The sequence below is a fragment of the Pantherophis guttatus genome, chromosome 9 (genome assembly GCF_059756535.1).
Source record: "Pantherophis guttatus breed Tessera chromosome 9, ASM5975653v1, whole genome shotgun sequence".
In the NCBI taxonomy this organism is placed as follows: Eukaryota; Metazoa; Chordata; class Lepidosauria; order Squamata; family Colubridae; genus Pantherophis; species Pantherophis guttatus.
This window is the reverse complement of record NC_142071.1, coordinates 11,487,187-11,505,507: the sequence shown is the minus strand read 5'-3', so window position 1 is coordinate 11,505,507 and position 18,321 is coordinate 11,487,187. Positions and strand designations below refer to the sequence as shown.

Here is an 18,321-nt window from a genome sequence, read left to right as displayed (position 1 = left end):
GCAGATGGTCCTAGTTTAAGGAACAACTAAAACTCATCTAAAAGGTTTTTTTGAATTTGCCCACCTTTGAACAATATATCTCCTCAGATTTATAGGGGATAGATAATCCCACAAATGAAGTCCTGGAAGTTGTAGCAACTTTTATTGACTTCCACTATGTCTGTTTTCCACATCTCCTCCCTTCTCCAGGTTGGCATCATTCTCCATTATTCTTCCTTGTCTACTCTTCTGTGGATGGCAATGATGGCACGAGTGATCTACAAGGCATCCGCCTGGAAGGCACCCCAACAGCAGGAAGGGGAACCAACTCAGCCTGCTCCTCGTCCAATGCTACGGTATTAAGGAAGTAGGGATTATAGGACTTGTTATAAGGCACCTGAAGATTGCAGGGACTGGATGTGGTTTGCCATGATTAACCTACAAAAGAAGTCCTATTTAATTAAGATTTCTTTTGTAGGTTAATAGGTATTTATATACCCATTTAACTGGGTATAGTAGATAGTGACCCTGTGTGTGGTGGGAACTTAATCATTGTTTGATTCCTTGCATCAGGTTGTAACGCTGTTGGGGCATCTATTTCTCCTCCACTCCTTTAAAACCTTATAAATCATTCTGAGATTCTGGGCAGGAAATGAGAAAATTAGCACTTAAATGAATAAATGATACAAGAATAAAATTTGCAAAATTTTCTATGATGGTTTCCATACTCAACTCATACCAAAAACACAAAGAAATAGGGCCAATTGAACATGCATGCAAAATGCAAGGAAAGTTATATAGAAACAACAATTGCTTGAATTCAAGATCAATATGCTGTATGAGCCTAATCTATGATTATTGCATCCAGTTTAGGATTTAGTTCTTGTATCTCCAATAGATACCCGACTTGCTCTAATTCATAGGATGAATTCTGCATAGTATTTTCTGGTTTTCTTTCCAGGTTCTACCTGATTGCTGGAGGGATCCCCTTGATCATCTGCGGGATTACAGCAGCAGTTCGTATTGACAATTATGGAGATCAGGACTCGTAGTATGTATTTGCAACATCCAATTTGATCCTAAGGTATCATGATTGTGATCCTACTTGAACATTGATTATGAGTCATCAAGTTGACATTGACTTAATAGCCATAGAGATAAATGATCTTCAGGATGATCCATCCCCAATCTAGTTCTTCAGATCTTCCATCACTGTACCCACGACTACCACAATTGAGTCCATCCACCTTACTGCTGGTCCACTGTATCTACTTGTACATCAGTGGTGGGTTCCTCCCGGTTTGGCCCAGGTCCACCAAGCCGGTAGCGGTGATGATATGATGTCACCGAACCAGTTCTGCCCCCCCCGCCCCACCCACCCACCTCCGTGTTATTCTTACCTTTTATTTGGCCCCACCCCCAATCTATTGCTGCCTCCTGAGTCCCAGCTGATGGCTAGAGGGAAAAAAACTGTTTAAACTCTTGCCGTGGGGCTTCAAAGGGCCGCCCTACAGCTGATCAGTGTTAAAACAAATGAGTAGACCGGTGCCTGCAAAAATAAATGGGTAGACCAGTGCCTGCAAAAATAAATGGGTAAATCGGTAGAGCTCTGCAAGCAGTTAAAAGCCTGGTAGACCAGTACCTCTGCTAAATCCTAAATGATATGACCATCAAGCCACACCCACAAAATAAGCCACGCCCACAGAACCGGTAGTAAAAAAATTTAGAACCCACCCCTGTTGCACATATGTATTCAGTTGCATGAATGGATCCCAAAAACTGGGGGGGGGGATCCTCAGTGTTGTTTTCAAGTGTTTGAAGATCTCTTGGGGATTAAAGATGTTCCTCCTAAATGCCCCCTTCTTTGCCCCATAAATCCTGTCTAATCTTATCCTTCAGGCACCATCTTACCACATTTCAGAAAGGACAAGCATTAACAAGCATTCTATTCTATAGGTTCTATAGGTTATAGGTGAATAGAGACATTTGGTTTAAGTATTTTTGGCTATGAGCCACCAGTAGATGTCTCCTCTCCTGCATATCTGTAGTTTCCAGAGTCCCCCTTTGGCTGCTTTAAGTCAAGGTAGGCAAGAGATTGTATGGAATGGGACAATTGCTGCGGCCAACTCACTACAGTCAATTTGTTGTGGCCAACTTCCCATGGCCAGCTCATCACAGGACAACTCACCACAGGACAATTCAACAATTCAATTGAATAATTTAAAACAATTAAAACATCATTTTAATTTTTGTCATTCACTTTTCATTATGTCCCTTCTTGGCATCTTTCTTTAATGATTCTATCCCAACATTTCTTCGGTATTAGTATAGCTCTTGTCTTACGATGAGTTGGCCATGGCGAGTTGGCCGCAGTGAGTTGTACTAGACCCGAGATTGTATGTTTTGTCATGAAGAACAGGAGCAAAGTTGTTGCTGCTTTGTTAGCTATTCATAATTTGGCCAACCTTTTCTTTCTCCACCCAGCTGCTGGCTGGCTTGCCGACCAAGCATTGGAGCATTCTATGTGCCTGCAGCTTTCATTTTGCTCATCACCTGGATTTATTTCCTGTGTGCCGGAATCAGTCTGCAGTGCCGAGCTAAGGATCCCAAAGAAATACCAAAACCCTTGGAAACAAGGCAGCGCTTCGGAGGCAGTAGCAACTTGTTAACCGATTCAGGGTCGCTTTCAGTCACCCTGAATTCCAGCCCCCACGCTGGTGATGTTGATGGTGTGTATTCTCTAGGGGTGCAACTCTGGGCCCTTGTCATCACCCATTTCCTATACCTCACTTTATGGACATTTGGAGCAATGGCAGTATCTCAGCGTTGGTTCCTCCTGAAGGTTGTCTTCAGTTGCCTCTATGGAGTCACCGCTGGAGCCTTAGGATTTTTCATCTTTATCTACCACTGTGCCCGACGGAGAGATGTACAGAGTTTATGGTTTACCTGTTGCCCATCTTACAGGAATGCTTTACCTATGCAAGCTTATGGGCACACTGCAGCGGGTGTTGAAGATGGCTCACAGGTCTTCATTGGCTGCAACCCAGAAGTAGCTCAGTCCATTAAGTCTTCATCTTCCCCTACCAGCACAATTTCAACCCCAGGGCCCTGCAAACTCAACAATTTGCAAGTGGCTCTTGCCCAGCCAGACAGTAACCCTGTAACAACTGCCTGCTATGAGGAAGCAGAGCCTTCCAACAGTAAGAGTATCCCCTCAACCAGGTATACGAACAATCTCCATGGGCGCACCAGGCACCATAAAAGCAGAACTAAACTCTATAGAGAAGGGAAGCATCAACGCCTGAAGGCAATGCGGGGACCATCCTCAGAGCATCCTACTAGTGAGAGTGGGAGCCTTCAGAACAGTCATTCAGAAAGTTACCAAAGCAGCCGGAATAGCCCTTTGAACAATCAGAACCAAGGGAAAGTTGTGACTCTGGAATCCACCCTGACGCAGTCGGACTTGAGTGATGGCAGTGGTGGCCCCCAGTCTGCAGATTTTGGGCGAGGCCAGAGGAGAAGCGCCAGCAGAGACAACCTTAAGCATCAGGCCAACCCCTCTGTTGAAAGAGAGACTAAGAGGCGCTCCTTCCCACTCAATGCAGCAAACCAGAATGGGGTCCTGAAGGGCAGCAAGTATGACATTAATCTCAGTGGTGCTGACAATGCAAGCAGCATGAAAACAGGTCTCTGGAAGAGTGAGACAACAGTGTAGGAAAGGGTCAAAGACCTCTGCAGCTGGGATCCTAGAGCAACACCAACTCAGGTAGGAAGCTGCAGGTTATCCTTGTAGCCACAGCCTACCAGACTCAGTGAAGAGAACACTCTTATGCACTACATAGGTTTAGATAATATGAGATGGGTAGGCAAGAACCATGCTCCCCACCGATCCTCCTGAGCAGATGGAGTAGGGAGACTGTTCTGTCCTGTCATGGGAATCACAGCACATTTCACTTATGTATCAGGTGAAGTTGCTGTTCTTCGTGGCAGGGAACATTTTCCTCCAGAGAATGGGCAGAAAGTCACAATCAGCCAAGGTGCCAAAGTTGCAAAGCAAGAGACAATCATCTGTTCTTGTGATTGTATGGTCTCCCTCCTTCATGCCTCTTTATATCCTTGATATTTCTGTACCCCATCCTGAGGAAGACAGTGATCTATAAGCTAAAACTTCTAATACGCTGTGTACATATGTATAGGCAAATTTGCTATCCATTGGAAAGTCTCTACATGCTTTATGCAAAATAACTCATGTTGTGTGACACAAGAGAAGCTCTTCCCAGTCATTCAAAGTTATGCACATATCTAGTTTTGATTTTGATAAATCTAATGAATGATTGTAGAGTTGTCAAGGAAAAAGCCACAAGACAGAAAAAGGTGCACTATTAATTGTCCAAAGGTGCATGCTTAGGTGACAATCCTTAGTCTTCTTTAGGAAGGGACTCGGGGAGAATATGATTTGTTGGGCATCATTGCCCAAAGATGCTTAACAGTAGAGGTATACGAAACATCAAGAGCTCAGAACAATTGTCAACTTTACAGTGGCTTGTTCAGATTTTACCAGAATACTGCTCTAGAAGAGTTTTCAATTCAAAAGAGAAGTTTCAAGGTTGAAATACTTCTAGAGGAAATTATTTCAGGTAAGGTTCAGAACAGCTATTCTGAGCTTGACATGTTTTGTATAAAATCTTTTTAGTAGCACTTTCAAGCAAAAGCTATCAACAAGTCCACCTTCCAAGTTACCTGCTATGGAACTGAATTGGAATTCAGTTTGGGTTCTCATTGCTAAGGCTCTTGGTGCACATTTGCCACACAGCTGCTAAACAGGCCTGAAGGCTTACTTCCAACTTTGAATGTTAGGCGGGGAACAGACTGAACAAAAACTAGGACAGTTCTATCCTTTTCTGTGATTCCAAGTCGAGTCACTCCTCACATTCAAAGTTGGAAGTAAGCCTTGAGGCCTGTTTAACAGCTGTGTGGAAAATATGCCCCATGAAGCCTCATTAAAGGCAGGACGCAGCTAACATGCCACATAGAAGCCTCTGAAATAAATGAAGCTGCTGCACTGTTTAACTAGTAAGTTTGATCCACTGAAAAAAGTGAAACACAATTTTATTGTTCTTATCTAGGGATAAGCAAAGCCCAGCGCTTACAAGAGTGGGATGTTTTAATTACCTAATAAATTAAAAATGGCAACAAATTTATAATGGGCAGTTATAAAAACGGCAGAGGACAGCCCTGCATCTTAGCACATGGATTTCCTCTCCTATAAAAGAGATTTTCCTCTGTCTAAAAGCAAAGCAGTGTGCTTCTTGCTTCAGAAATAGTTTTTTCCCCATGTGCATATCAATCATTTATTAAAGCTGATTATGTTTAGTTAACCATATTTTTTAAAGAAAGCCCATAACCCCTCACTATATGAAGGAAAGCATGTGCATCAGCAAACAGGAAAAAAAGAATGAGAAAAAGAAGTTTAGAATAGAATTAAAATTGCCAAGAAAAAAGCCTTAATCCTTTAAGGATTTGGGAAGCTACGAAATATTGTTTTTAAGCACCTTGGGGACATTCCCTTTATCTTTATGTATATGTGACATAACTTTAAAAAAACCAAGGCCTCTTTGCAATACAGTAACCGTTTCACAGAATTGTGTAGCAATCCCCAGATTGAATCTGTTGTGTCAAAAATCAGCTGAATGAAGGTATTGTGATTCTTTCTTGAAGGCAGTTTCCAGAAATATTGGAAAGGATCAAGCTTATTATTCTGTTTGCTGGCATTTTAATTACTCTGCACCCAATAGTATAGGGACACTGCTTACATACCATATGCCACAGTCAAGAATAAATCCCTCCTGTAGATATGAAAAATTCAATTGAAGAGAACTCCCCCCCTCCCCCCCCCGGAATATCCTTGTTGGATTGATGACAGTTCCAAGTATGTAGCTCTGCATCTCTAATGTTACCAGTTGAGGAAAGATCAGAAGATGCCACAAATGATTCTTCTAGGAATCTCCTATTTCCTTCAGGAACCTCAACATGGGATTCATTGCACTGATGTGCCTATAGACATGTTCCTCAATAATTTCAAGATTTCCTATTCTGTTTTTTAAAATCAAAGCAATACTTTAAATAGAAAGTTGGTAAGCTGTGGGAAAAGCTGCCAGCTTCTGTCATGTTCTTTATGTCCAGAAGTGCCTCTGTTGGCCAGGCAGGGTCCTCATAGAAGAAGACAATGGCAGTGTTTTGCTGTTGAAAATGTGACCATGTTCTTAGAACAAAAGATGAGCTAATAGCTAATATTAATAGGGTAGTAAAGAGCATCGTTGCTCATTTTCTTTCTGGTAAAGGGGAGTTTCAAACTGGCCCAACCGTCACAGCAGTCCTTCTGAGAATTCACAAATGGGCCTGACAGACATTTTGTGAAGTTGTCATATTTCTAGCATTTCAAAGGTTGCAACCATTCAAAGTTACAACAGCAGTGAGAAAAGTAAATTATGACCAATCTTCACCCTCACAAACATCACACATCCCCATGGTCATATGGGCAAAATGAGCTTGAAAACTGGGATATGTTTACGATGGTTGTAGCATCCCAGGGTCATGTCTATGGAGATTCTCAGTATTCAAGGTCATGGTTGTCCCAAAGGTGCTTTTTCAAGAGGCAACTACGGTAAACTTTCTGTGGTTTTCTTTGAAGATGTTTTGCTTCTCATCCAAGAAGCTTCTTCTTCAAAGAAACACCAGAAAGTCCAGTTGCCTCTTAAAAAGGGACCTTTGGGAGCCCAGAGTCATATGATTGCCATTTGTAACCTTCCTAGCCAGGTTCCGACAAACAAAGTCAATGAGAGAAGTTGGATTCTCTTAAAAACTGTGTGGTTCATTCAGCTGCAATGATTTACTTAACAATCAGGGCAACAAAGCTCATAAAATCAGGCATGATTCACTTAGCAACAGAAATTCTGGTCCCAATTGAGATTATAAATTAAGGACGACCCTGTACCCTTTTCTCTGGAGGAACTGGTGAACATACAAAGTGATAACAGTGCAGACTAAGAAATCTTTTCTTCCGCGGAAGCTGTGCTATCCTCTTTCGTTTCTGGCTTAAAATAAGTCTACAGAAAGATGATTCTGCTTTGAGATTCCTTTAGTTGAACCACAGTGTTTCTAGAGGATATTAGGCCAGGAAAGGCCAAATTAATTTTTCTTTCCCCAATCTATTTGGTCTTAAACATCCAAATCTTAATAACAACAAAAATATCTTTTGCGCCCTCCTTCTGTATTTTTTTTAAATTTCCCAAATATATTAGGATGCATACTACATTAACATTGATTCGGTTAGATTATTTTCTTATTGCTAATGTATTGCAAAATCCAGAAAATCCGTTACTTCAGTTATGAGGTTAAGTATGGTGTGTGAATATGACAATCAAGCAAACCTTCCCACATAAGTAGTTGGTGCCTTTTTTTTAAAAAAAATAGTTCTAAAGTACAGATACTTGTTCTTGATGGCATGAACCTCATAAATAGGGTTTGGCCTATGAAATGGGGCATATATCATATTTGTTTATACAATGCACTCAGCGGAGGCTTTTTTTATTCATGCCAAAACGATAACATTAGTTCATTGGAACTGAAAGGAACAACAACAAAAAGATTGTTGATGAACAGCTGAACTTCCAAGTATTTGGAAGAATGCATGTAACCTAACTGGGGTAAAAAGGGGAGAGAAATGCATGTTGCTCATTTAAAATCAACCCTTCAGAGTACATTATGCAATTATCTCATGTACTAGCCAACAAAATAGCAAGGAACATTTTGTGGACAATCAAAAGCAAAAGGCTGGGATCTTACAAGTACCGCACCCATGTTTACGAAGGATGTAGCAAGGTAATGGGCTACAATTTTTTGCTAGGTCTGAGGGAAAGTCTTGGCTTAAATCCCTTAGTTCTTTAAGATCATTGCCGCCTTTTGTTTACAGAGACAGACGTAATTAACTTTTGCATTGGATTTATGAATTAAGATTACACCTGTAGGAGGCTGCTGTTTAGAACAGAATATTGGAGAAATGCAAAATTTCTTACTTAAAGGAGAGAGCCCAGCAAGACCAAGGTCACAGCACCCAATATTCCTTGGAGTTTTTCCATTCCAGTGGAAAATCTTTGGCCAGGATTCTTGCAATTCCCAGAAACTTCCCTTGCAACAATCGTAGTATTGACTTAGTATTATTTCCAGGATTGACGTAAATTATCAACAGTGGTATTCTCTGCTGAGAATACCCAAAGGGCAGCGCTTGTAAAGCATTTTCATCCAAGATGGAAAAATTTCCTTCAGTCGTTCTATGCAAAAAATACCACAAATCTCTTCTTTGTCCATGTGTGTGTCTATGTGTTGATTTTATTTTTACTGCTCCATAATCCTTAATTAACTCATTTAAACTGATGTATACCATGCCTGTTTAAAACGATAGAGAAACTCTTCACTCTGTATAGAGGGCAGAAGGGTCAGGTTTTCACAGCCCTCCTTGCCAGAAAAGAGAAAACCTACTCCACAAAACCTACCTCCACAGAACCGCAGAGGCTGTGTGGTTTCACAAGCCAGTCAGCCTTAGGCCAACCTTGAAATTTCCTAAGACTTCTGGAAAGCAATAGCCATGAAAAGCCATAAAAGCACTTAATCCTCATTTGAAAAAGGTCATTTCTCTCAACCACCTTGGTTTTCATATGTATGATGTTTAATAGAGCCTTAACTATTTTATATGGCAATATTACAACCACATGATATTGGCAATGCTGAACTTGTTATATATGCTTGCTAGAATGAAATATTATTATTGGGGAAAACTCTGTATAACTACTTCTTTTGTTGGTTTACATTTTGAGCAAATGACATATCAAAACAGAGCTCTTTGAGAGACAGCTGTGCCAAAGAAAACATTTAATACATTTTTGTTGTGTTTGCATTTTATACAAATGAACTGTTTTTAGCAGATGTTTCTTGTTTAATATATTAAAAGAACTGCAATATCCAATGAACTAGGTATTGCTTTTATGTTCCACCCATGCTTTGCCATCCCAACCTACACATTTTTAATATTTCAAACTTGTATACTGATTCCAAGCAGTGGGACTCATTTACTCAACACTTAAAAGATCTGTGGGAGGTGAAGAGCTATTCAAGCAACTACACTGGTCATCTCTGGGAATAGGAGGCAAATCTCCTGCACACTCTTAATGAATGGTTTTCTCCCACATACCGTTTCCCTGAAAATAAGACCCAACTGGAAAATAAGTCCTAGCATGATTTTTCAGGATGCTCGTAATATAAGCCCTACCCCCAAATAAGCCCAAGTTAAGATTGTCATCCAGATGGATGCACTTAGTACCGTATTTCCTCAAAAATAAGCCCTAACCAGAAAATAAGCCTTAATACATCTTTTGGAGCAAAAATTAATATAAGACCCAGTCTTATTTTTAGGGAAACACGGTACCTATTCATGAGGGCTGGCAAAGTCCAACTTGTGCACCCATTCAAAAGGTGTTTATCATCCCAACTGGGCCAATTCATCTCAAATCTTTCTATTGCAGCTTTTTAATATATATATAGCTGACATCAAACACAAAAGGTTATAGGTACTAATAATAAGGGGGAAAAACAGAAGCTGAAGAGTGGAGTTTCACTCATAAGATTTAAAGGGATATGCTAATTTCAACCCATTTATACATAGGATAATTAGCTTATTTGCATGACATCATGGCATGCACCATCATATTTATTCCTCTTGCCCCACCCTTACAGATAAACAGGTATGTGAATCACAATATGCCCTGTTCTACACTACTTATGTCACTTTCAACCTCAGTTAATGACTGCAGAGCCTAAGTCCACTTAACCCATTGAATGCTAAATGAATGTTTACCTTCAGCGTTACCAGACTCGCATGGGAAACTTCTAAAATAACATGCAAAGCAATGTTTGAACTGGAAAGAAGGATAATCTAATTCAAAACATAACAAGCAAAATAAACCAGGAGTGTATCTGATGCAGATCATTAAACTTCAATGTAGTACGATTAAATCCAATTTTTTATAATGTTCAGGACTAAAAATTTAGCAGAAGCACATTAGTGTGTTCACCAACACATATCTAGGCCAAAGAACAGCCTTTTAAGAAAATTATTACAGTAATTACGTTTCGTCCAAATCTAGCAAAAAAAAATTAAAGCTCATGGTCTATCGCTGCTTTCCCCAATCTTTATTATAACCTTCCATACTTGTTCGTACTGTGAATCCAGAAAACCCCAACTAATGCATACAAAGCAACAGGCTGCAGAAGACTATTAAGATACAAGGTTGTTCGTTCCTGAACACAAGGACTTCATCTAATCTCAGGACAGAAATACATCTGGGACCACAGATTATAAATATAAGAAACCCAACCCCTGTCGCCATTGACTGCAGGCTTTTAACACTCACTAAATACTTTCACTAGTACAGGCGAACTTGCATTTTGCTAAACAGTTCTGTTTCTTCTGGAGTCCGGATGTATTGTTCAATCTCACTGTCTAAAATGGGCTCGTTCCCTGTGATGGCTGGGCCTTCAGGGTCTGGATTGCTGGTTCGAGGCTTCTTTGTTGGGTACAGGATACAAGGTGGAAGCAAAGGCACCCGCTTCTTCCCAGCAACAGAAGCCTCTTCTGTCAAAGCAACAGTTGGTTTTATAAGCTGATGGTCTGGCAGTGCTGTGAAGTTCTCAGGCTCGTGGTCTTCTGTGGTATCCACCATACGGAAAGCAGCCCGTAGAAGCACACGGCGATGTTGCAGCAAATCTCCAACATATTTCGACACAGTCCTCCGGTCCACTTTGAGCCCTCGCAACCAACCTAGTTGAGAGGCCATCTGAAGGAGGATATTATGCAATTCCTTCAGTCTTTGTGGGGCTGGCCGGGGCATGTCCATGCCAGCAAGCTTACAGAACTTTGTAAGGGTGCAAGTGAGGCGATCAACAGGTCGCAAAGACTGCCATGCCAAGAAGGCTGCTGCCACCACAATGGGGATGGGGTGCCGACCAGTCACCAGCCACGTCTCACTGGCAAGCTCCACTATCTGGATTGTCCTTGCCAACAGCTTCTCCTTGTCTTCCAGAAATTTGGCTGGGATGCTGGACGATTCCTGGAAAAGCTTAAAGCTGAAAGGAACAAAATATATTGGGGGTATGGAAAAGCCTATCAATACAGCTCATGTTTTTGCTTTAATTTTATAGTTCTGGAAATATTACTGGCAATATTTAAATTTATATAATCTGAGGAAATTATTTTTAAAAACATCTGATTAAATAAATCAAGGCTTTGCCTGCTAATGCTCCGTCATCAGAGATTTTATGGTATCAGTTCCTTCCTTACAGGTAGGTGTGTTTTTAAAGTAAGAATTAGAATAGAAGGGGAGGGGAGGGGAGGGGAGGGAGAGGAGAGGAGAGGAGAGGAGAGGAGAGGAGGAGAAGAGAAGAGAAGAGAAGAGAAGAGAAGAGAAGAGAAGAGAAGAGAAGAGAAGAGAAGAGAAGAGAAGAGAAGAGAAGAGAAGAGAGAAGAGAAGAGAAGAGAAGAGAAGAGAGAAGAGAGAAGAGAGAAGAACAGAGTTGGAAGGGACCTTGGAGGTCTTCTAGAGCTAGTCCAAACCCCTGCTCAGACAGGAAAGCCTATTTCAGACAAATAGTGGTCCAATCTCTTCTTAGAAACTTCCAGTGTTGGAGCATTCATAATTTCTGGAGGCAAGTTATTCCGAGAATGTCATTCCCATTTTAAATATTATTTAGATCACTGCTACAGCTGCTTTGCTATTTTAATTCTTGGGATCATTGTTTAGAAAGCAATAAATATTTGGATGTGCCTGTCTAGATCTCACCATTCCATGCTTCCTGCTCAGAATATAACACACAGCCCATCCAGAAAAGTCAATTCAAAATAAAATGTTCACTTCAAATATACATCCTGAGCTCATATACATGTCTCTGAAGACTCCTTAATAAGCTTTCTTCTTTCTATTTCCCACCCAAATAATAAAAATTCACCCAAATCAGACATATGAGATTGCATTCAAAAATGCACAAGACAATTAAAAGCTGAAGTTTGTCAGAAGATTAACTATTAGTAACTTTCTGAAACCTACATTTGAATCTTATATTAGAAATAACAAAACCACCCATATGTAATACATTTTCAGAAAGCAGATTGATTTAGGACAGAGGTATCAAACGCAAGACCCACAGGCCGAATCCGGCCTGTAGGGTGCTTAGATCTGGCCCGTGGGGCTGCCCTGGAAACAGTGAAGGACTGGCCCATCGTGCCCCTGCCAGTGAAAGCTCCATTTTTGCTGACAGAGGGTTGCAGGAGGCCATCACAGCCTAAAACGGAGCTCGGGAGCCCATTTTTGCTGGCAGAGCACTCAGGCCACCACAGGCGCCCCCAACACAAAGTGACATTGAGTTGGCCACGCCCCCCCCAGCCCCTCCCCGAGGTCAAACACAACCCCGATGGGGCCCTCAATGAAATTGAATTTGACACCCCTGGTTTAGGAGAACTCTCAGACCTGCCTCCGCTTGAACCTACAATAACTACTGTAATGGACTTGATTTCTAGTAAATTATACCTTTCTCAATAAATGGAGTTAAGGATCGTTCTTACTGAGAGGTTCAAGCTGAGGCAGTTCTGACAAGAACATCTAAATACTCCAAAAGTGGACCTCCACCTCCAAAGTATGAGAAAACATCCAAGTTCACTAGAAACATTTCTGAGCAAGCATCAACCACACTCAGCTTTATCTAGTTTCATCAAAGTGGCTACACTACACATCCAATCTATAGAGCTTTCCTAGAACCAATATACTGAAGCTTAAATAATAAGAATTAATTCCATCCGTAACTCTTCAACAACTGCACATTAATGGTTCAGATGTTTATGAGAAAAGAGTATTTAAAAAATCTTACCTGTTGAGGTGTGTTTTCACAAGATCGATCAAGCTCAGAGTTGGTACATCTAGTGTCAATTCCTTCAAGAACTGCAGGTAGGTTTTGGCAAACAATTCCTTGTCTGCATAAAGGAGCAAGCAGACAGTGCCCATTGTCAAGGGCCAGTTGTGCTGTCTACAGGTCACGAAAACACAGCAACCTATAATTATCTCCTTCTTCTCTAAGCTGACCAAAGCAAAGCAGGGGCATTTGATTGCCTTCTGGTAATAAGACACAGCTGTATCTTCAAACAGAGAAGGAAGTCGGAGAACTTTGCAGAGATCCTGAACACGTCTGATTCCTGTGGAAGAAGGCAATGTAGATAATTTTTAAAAATGCCCATAGCAAGGCCCTCCAGATATTTCTGGCAATACTGGCTAGGACTGTAGTCTGTGAAAAACTATTTGACACCAACTTCTTGCTTCAGAAAATCTGTACTGGACAAATATCACTATTCTGTTCTAATGGCATTACTGCATGTGAGGTTTTAAGAAGGGCAGCAAGATTTTTTTCAATTCCCATTTCGAATTATAGAATTCACAAATATTTGCTGTTAGCAATCTTCTGGAATGGAGCAATATATTGGGGTTGGAGACAGATAGCAGAATCAATATAAGGAGAAACTCAAGGTATTTGCAAAGCAGAATGGGTATGTATACACACACAGCCATGTAGTAATTTAAATTTTTTTTTGTTTTAAGATGGATGTCTGTTCTTCCCATAAAATCAAAACCAAGACAGATTATTTGGTCAACTGGATAAAAATATAAGGCACATTAGACAAAACAAATTAGTATGTTTTATGTAAAACGTGTGTAAAAAAATCACTGGATGTCTCCCCTCAATATTTATCTGTGGCCTTTTATTCTGTGGGTGTATTGTATAGATAGTCCTCAATATGCAACCCGGTCACTTCATGACTGTTCAAAGTTGTAATGGACCCCACAAAAAGTACTTATGACCTGTTTTCTAAGTTATGACAGGCATATAGACTCACGTGATGACTTGATCACAATTTGGACACTTGGCAATTGGCTCACTTTTATGGCTGTTTGCAGCATCCCATCATCACATGATCATGACTAGCGACATTTTTTGCCAGTTACCAGTGTTCTGGTTTCTGGCAAAAAAATGCCCATTGGAGAAAATTGATTCACTTAATGATCATCACGTTCGTTTAACAAGTGTCACATTTACTTAATGACTACTGATTTTTTTTTAAAAAAAATTGAGTCTATTCGTGCTTTGACTTATGGCTGCAAAGTATGGCTTACAACCATACTTCTGGACTCAACTACAAACATAAGGGTATACCTCTATGTAGTACTTATATGTATTGTGGGTGGGTAGGTGCATACAGGTAGTCTTCAACTTACAAGTGTTTGTTTAGTGACCGTTTGAAGTTACAATGGCACTGAAAAAAATGACATGACCATTTTTCACACTTATGACTGTTGCAGCATCCTCATGGTCAAATGATTTACATTCAGATGCTTGACAAGTGGTTCATATTTATGATGGTTGCAGTGTCCCAAGGTCATGTGATCATCTTTTGTGACATTCTGTCAAGAAAAGTTAATGGGGAAGCCGGATTCACTTAACCATGTTACTAATTTAACAATTGCATTAATGTAGCAAGTAAAGTCGTAAAATGGGACATAACTCACTTAACAAATTTTTCACTTAGCAACAGAAATTCTGGGCTCAACTGTGGTCATAAACTGAGGACTATCTGTATATTAGCACTGCTGCAGTAATGAGTTTTGCTTTTTTATATAGACTATTTTATAACTTTATAATTTTATAGAGACCATTTAAAGCGTATCTATCTGGCAGAAGCCTGGTACCAGCTAAAAATTATCTACCAGGGATTTAATGAGCTCTTCTAAAAATCTGAAATGGGAAATCACCCTGCCCTTAACAAAGGATACAGGTAATTTAAAATACAGAATGGTTTTGCTTTTGGAGAGGAAATACTCCATCACAAATGGGAAGTACAGTAATTTCTACAATGCACCAAAAGGTGCTGACTGGTAATATTAAACATTTACCTCGCTGTAAGCAGCGGCTCAGCTGTTCACTTTGTCCAGTACTTCGTGAATATGTCACTTCTATAAAGACAAAAATAAATTAGAAGGGAAAAATGACAAAAAGAACATCACATTTCCCCAAACAACTTTTTAAAACTCATACATTTTTAATGTTCAATGTTTAAATGTTTGAAGTTTATATAAAAGGCCACAGGGGATGTTTTCATCTATGTAGATCACAGGTATCCAAAATATACTTAAACTTTATGATCCCAGGAGTTTTTAGTTCCATTGTTATTCTTTGATTCACCTTGTAAATGTTCCTCATCAGCATACGTAGTGGTGAGAAGTCCTTCAGTTAGAATAAAGCCACAATCTGCACACACCAACTGGTTCTGAGTGTAGTGAGAATCTTCCACAATTTCCAGGGAGCCACAATCTGGACACTTCTTTTGAGTGGACATTTTAGTAGCCTGACAACAGAATTATTTTAAGCTGACAATTGAAAAAATATTGGAATTTGATTAACATGTTTGCTGCATAATTTTTCCCATATTCCACACCCATAAAACTGCCTCCATCTACCTGTCTAATTTATATATTTGAATTAATCTTAAGAAATTAACTTACTAGTTAGGAAAAAGTAAGTTTGACCAATTTGATGGGCATATTTCAAAATACAATGAGATATTGTTATTTTAGCAAACATATTAATGTCAGTGCTCAATCATTCTGTTAACTTTTTAATTCTTGCAATGCATTGTATGCTTCTCAGCAAGCTGCATCATTCATGAGTTTTCTGCATCAATTCAGCAAATGCACATAGGTAGGTAGCATCAATCTAATCCCAGCAAGGATATCTTCTAATGCATTCATGATCTATAGGCATAACATCACTAGAATTCAGAATAATAGGGATGGAAAGGACCTTTAACATCTTCCAATCCAAACACCTGCTCAAGCAGGAAACTATACCATTCCGGACAAAGGGCTGTCCAATCTCTTATTTCAAATGTCTACTCTCCAATTTCTGTGTCCGGTAAAACAGAATAACAGAGATGGAAGGGACCTTGGATGCCTTCTAGTCTGACCCCCTGCTCTGGCAGGAAACCCTATACCATTTCAAACAAATGGTTGTCCAATCTCTTCTTTAAAAACTTCCAGGCTTGGAGTGTTCACAATTTCTGGAGGCAAGACATTCCACTAACTAATTGTTCTAACTGTCAGGAAGTTTCTCCTTAGAAATTTAAAAACGTTTTGTTTATGAGATTTTATTGCTAGTCGCGGGCAAAGAGGAAACCCAGGCCACAGAGTCAGAGGACCTAAGTGGCCTAAAACCTTTTGCAATCGAAACAAAAACCGCCACAGCCACAAAGAGAGATTGCTGGGGCTGCCTAGGGATCGTGAGACGCCAGGTCCGCATTGTGCATACTGATCTATGCTTTTTAATTAAGGCAGAGCCCACCAAGATACTTGTTCGAAGACCCACATAGTGCGACATGCCCCCCCCCCCCTTCATAACTCATCTGGTCCCGGGAACGCTGGGGATTAAGGGAGTTGGGAGTCCTCACACCGACCGCAGCTGGACGGGGAAGACCGACCTATAGCAGCTGCTGTAGGGCATTCGCGTACCTTATTGCGAGTCAGAGGACGAGGGCGGCTGTCCTCCCACAGCTGTATGTAGCAGTATGCCGGAAAGAAACAGCTTCACTCCATTTTATTTAACTCGGATCAAACCGGAAACAGGCCCGCTGGGGGGACTTTTCCCTGGAACACATGCATTTTCCGGTGCACGATTACGGTATCCCGTCAGCAACGAATTCCATCACCGCTCAATGTTTCCGAAGAGAAACAAAGAATGAAGGAAAAGAGTTCCGGGTAAGTGCTGAAGGAGTTGTTTGCTTATTTTCTGTTTCTAGAGACAATGTCGAGGAAAACTCTGGAGACCTGTTACGTCTTTTGTTCGAAGTGAAGGATGCCTGGTGGACAGGAGCGCATCGTCATCATCATCATCAGCTTATTTTATTATTATTTCTTTTCAGAAGTGGGACTTTTTTTTCTTCCGTTGGGACCCGTTCTATGCCAGGAGCTGAGATATTATGCAGTTGGGCGTCCGAAACTTACATAAGTAATTGGATATCTATTATGACAATAATCAATAGTGTCATCCTTATAACTCAGTTGCACCTTCCTCATTACCCATTCTTTATAAATGTTTTCTTCTGAAAACAAAATATTTCATTGGGTCAGTAGGTAAAAGAGGTTAACTGGATTTTTGCCATATTCAAGGTAAACAAAAATTTAAACCTGAATTAGGTTTAAGCCAAGAGTAACCTTGGCTAAATATGGTTGACTAGTCTCTAGCTCAATGCAATGTAGTTAGGACTGCTGCCAACTGAACTGAATTATACTAGTTCAATATAGCAAAGTAAACCAGAAAACTGGGTTAATTTGTTAAACCAGGTTAAATTACTGTGGCATCAACCAATTGTGCTAATACAGCCATGCAGGTAAATGTTCTGGATTATACATGTATTAGGCATAGTTGGTTTCAAGGTATGGCTGCAGTTACCCTAAGGAGATTTCTTATGTCAATTAAACTCTCTGTAAAGAGCAGAAAGTGCTAGTAAAATTGCGGTCGTGTCAATTGTATTGCTGTTGACTGAAAAACTGGCTAGATATTTAGCACCTCAGGACTGTGCTTTGGATTCTTGATATTGTAATGCATTACAGGAACTGGATAGCTGTAACAAATCATTCAACAAAACAAATCCAAAAAGTCCTTATGGAAAAACTGTTAATTAAATAGAGACATCCTTGAACTAAATGTAGGTCCTGAGAATTGCATGTTTTAGCATTAAAATGGTAAGTGGTTTGCTATTGCATTTTTACTGGGACTTTTTTTCAAATTAGCTTAAGCCTTAGAATTATAAGTAATTATGTATTAATCACTTGGCAACTGAAATGGAACTTGGGATATTCTGTTTATATGTTACCCAGAAGCCCCAGGCATTTATTTGATATTCCTCATGGCATTGCCAGAAGATAAAATTTGAGTTTCCAATCCACAGCCATTAATCTCACAGAAAAGGGGACCATAGAATCCCATTTAGGAAACAAAATGATCAAAAGCTGAATTTTCATGTGCAAAGTACAAACTTTAAAATGCATTGTATAACCTTAAGTATGTGTGTGTGTGTGTGGATTGTTTTGTTGCCTTTGAGTCAATGTTGACTCTTGGCCATGCACCGACTAATGTTGCAGTTTTCTTACTGATGTTTTTTTGTAAGTGTCATTGCCTAGGGCTGGGTGCATGTGA

The 18,321-nt window shown here is 40.2% G+C and overlaps 2 protein-coding genes across 4 annotated transcripts in view; one reads left to right on the top strand and one right to left on the bottom strand.

Annotated features, from left to right (window-relative positions):
• ADGRA2 (adhesion G protein-coupled receptor A2) overlaps nucleotides 1-9,001 on the top strand; it is a 104,117-nt gene extending 95,116 nt beyond the window's left edge. For both annotated transcript variants that reach the window (XM_087875657.1, XM_034436880.3), the window contains 3 exons: nucleotides 190-335; nucleotides 941-1,030; nucleotides 2,464-9,001. In XM_087875657.1, the coding sequence (XP_087731783.1) occupies nucleotides 190-335; nucleotides 941-1,030; nucleotides 2,464-3,694 (1,467 nt within the window). In that variant the 3' untranslated portion in view covers nucleotides 3,695-9,001. The remainder of the gene's footprint in view (nucleotides 1-189; nucleotides 336-940; nucleotides 1,031-2,463) is intronic.
• Nucleotides 8,893-16,899, bottom strand: BRF2 (BRF2 general transcription factor IIIB subunit). 2 transcript variants are annotated; one of them, XM_034436882.3, is made up of 5 exons: nucleotides 16,635-16,899; nucleotides 15,313-15,497; nucleotides 15,024-15,083; nucleotides 12,952-13,273; nucleotides 8,893-11,157 (listed from the first exon to the last, which is right to left on the bottom strand). In XM_034436882.3, the coding sequence occupies exons 2-5, from the start codon at nucleotides 15,464-15,466 to the stop codon at nucleotides 10,458-10,460; spliced, it is 1,236 nt and encodes a 411-aa protein (XP_034292773.2). In that variant the 5' UTR covers nucleotides 15,467-15,497; nucleotides 16,635-16,899; the 3' UTR covers nucleotides 8,893-10,457. The 2 variants fall into 2 exon arrangements, with proteins under 2 accessions (XP_034292773.2, XP_034292774.2); XM_034436883.2 differs by having other exon boundaries at nucleotides 15,313-15,475; nucleotides 16,635-16,784.
• Nucleotides 16,900-18,321: the final 1,422 nt, after the last annotated feature.

Coding starts and splice junctions, on each gene's coding strand:
- BRF2 (XM_034436882.3), bottom strand. CDS start 15,466: ATGTCCACTCAAAAGAAGTGTCCAGATTGTGGCTCCCTGGAAATTGTG. Junction 15,084..15,312: donor TGATGAGGAACATTTACAAG/GTGAATCAAAGA, acceptor TTGTCTTTATAG/AAGTGACATATTCACGAAGT. Junction 11,158..12,951: donor GTGAAAACACACCTCAACAG/GTAAGATTTTTT, acceptor TGTTCCTTTCAG/CTTTAAGCTTTTCCAGGAAT.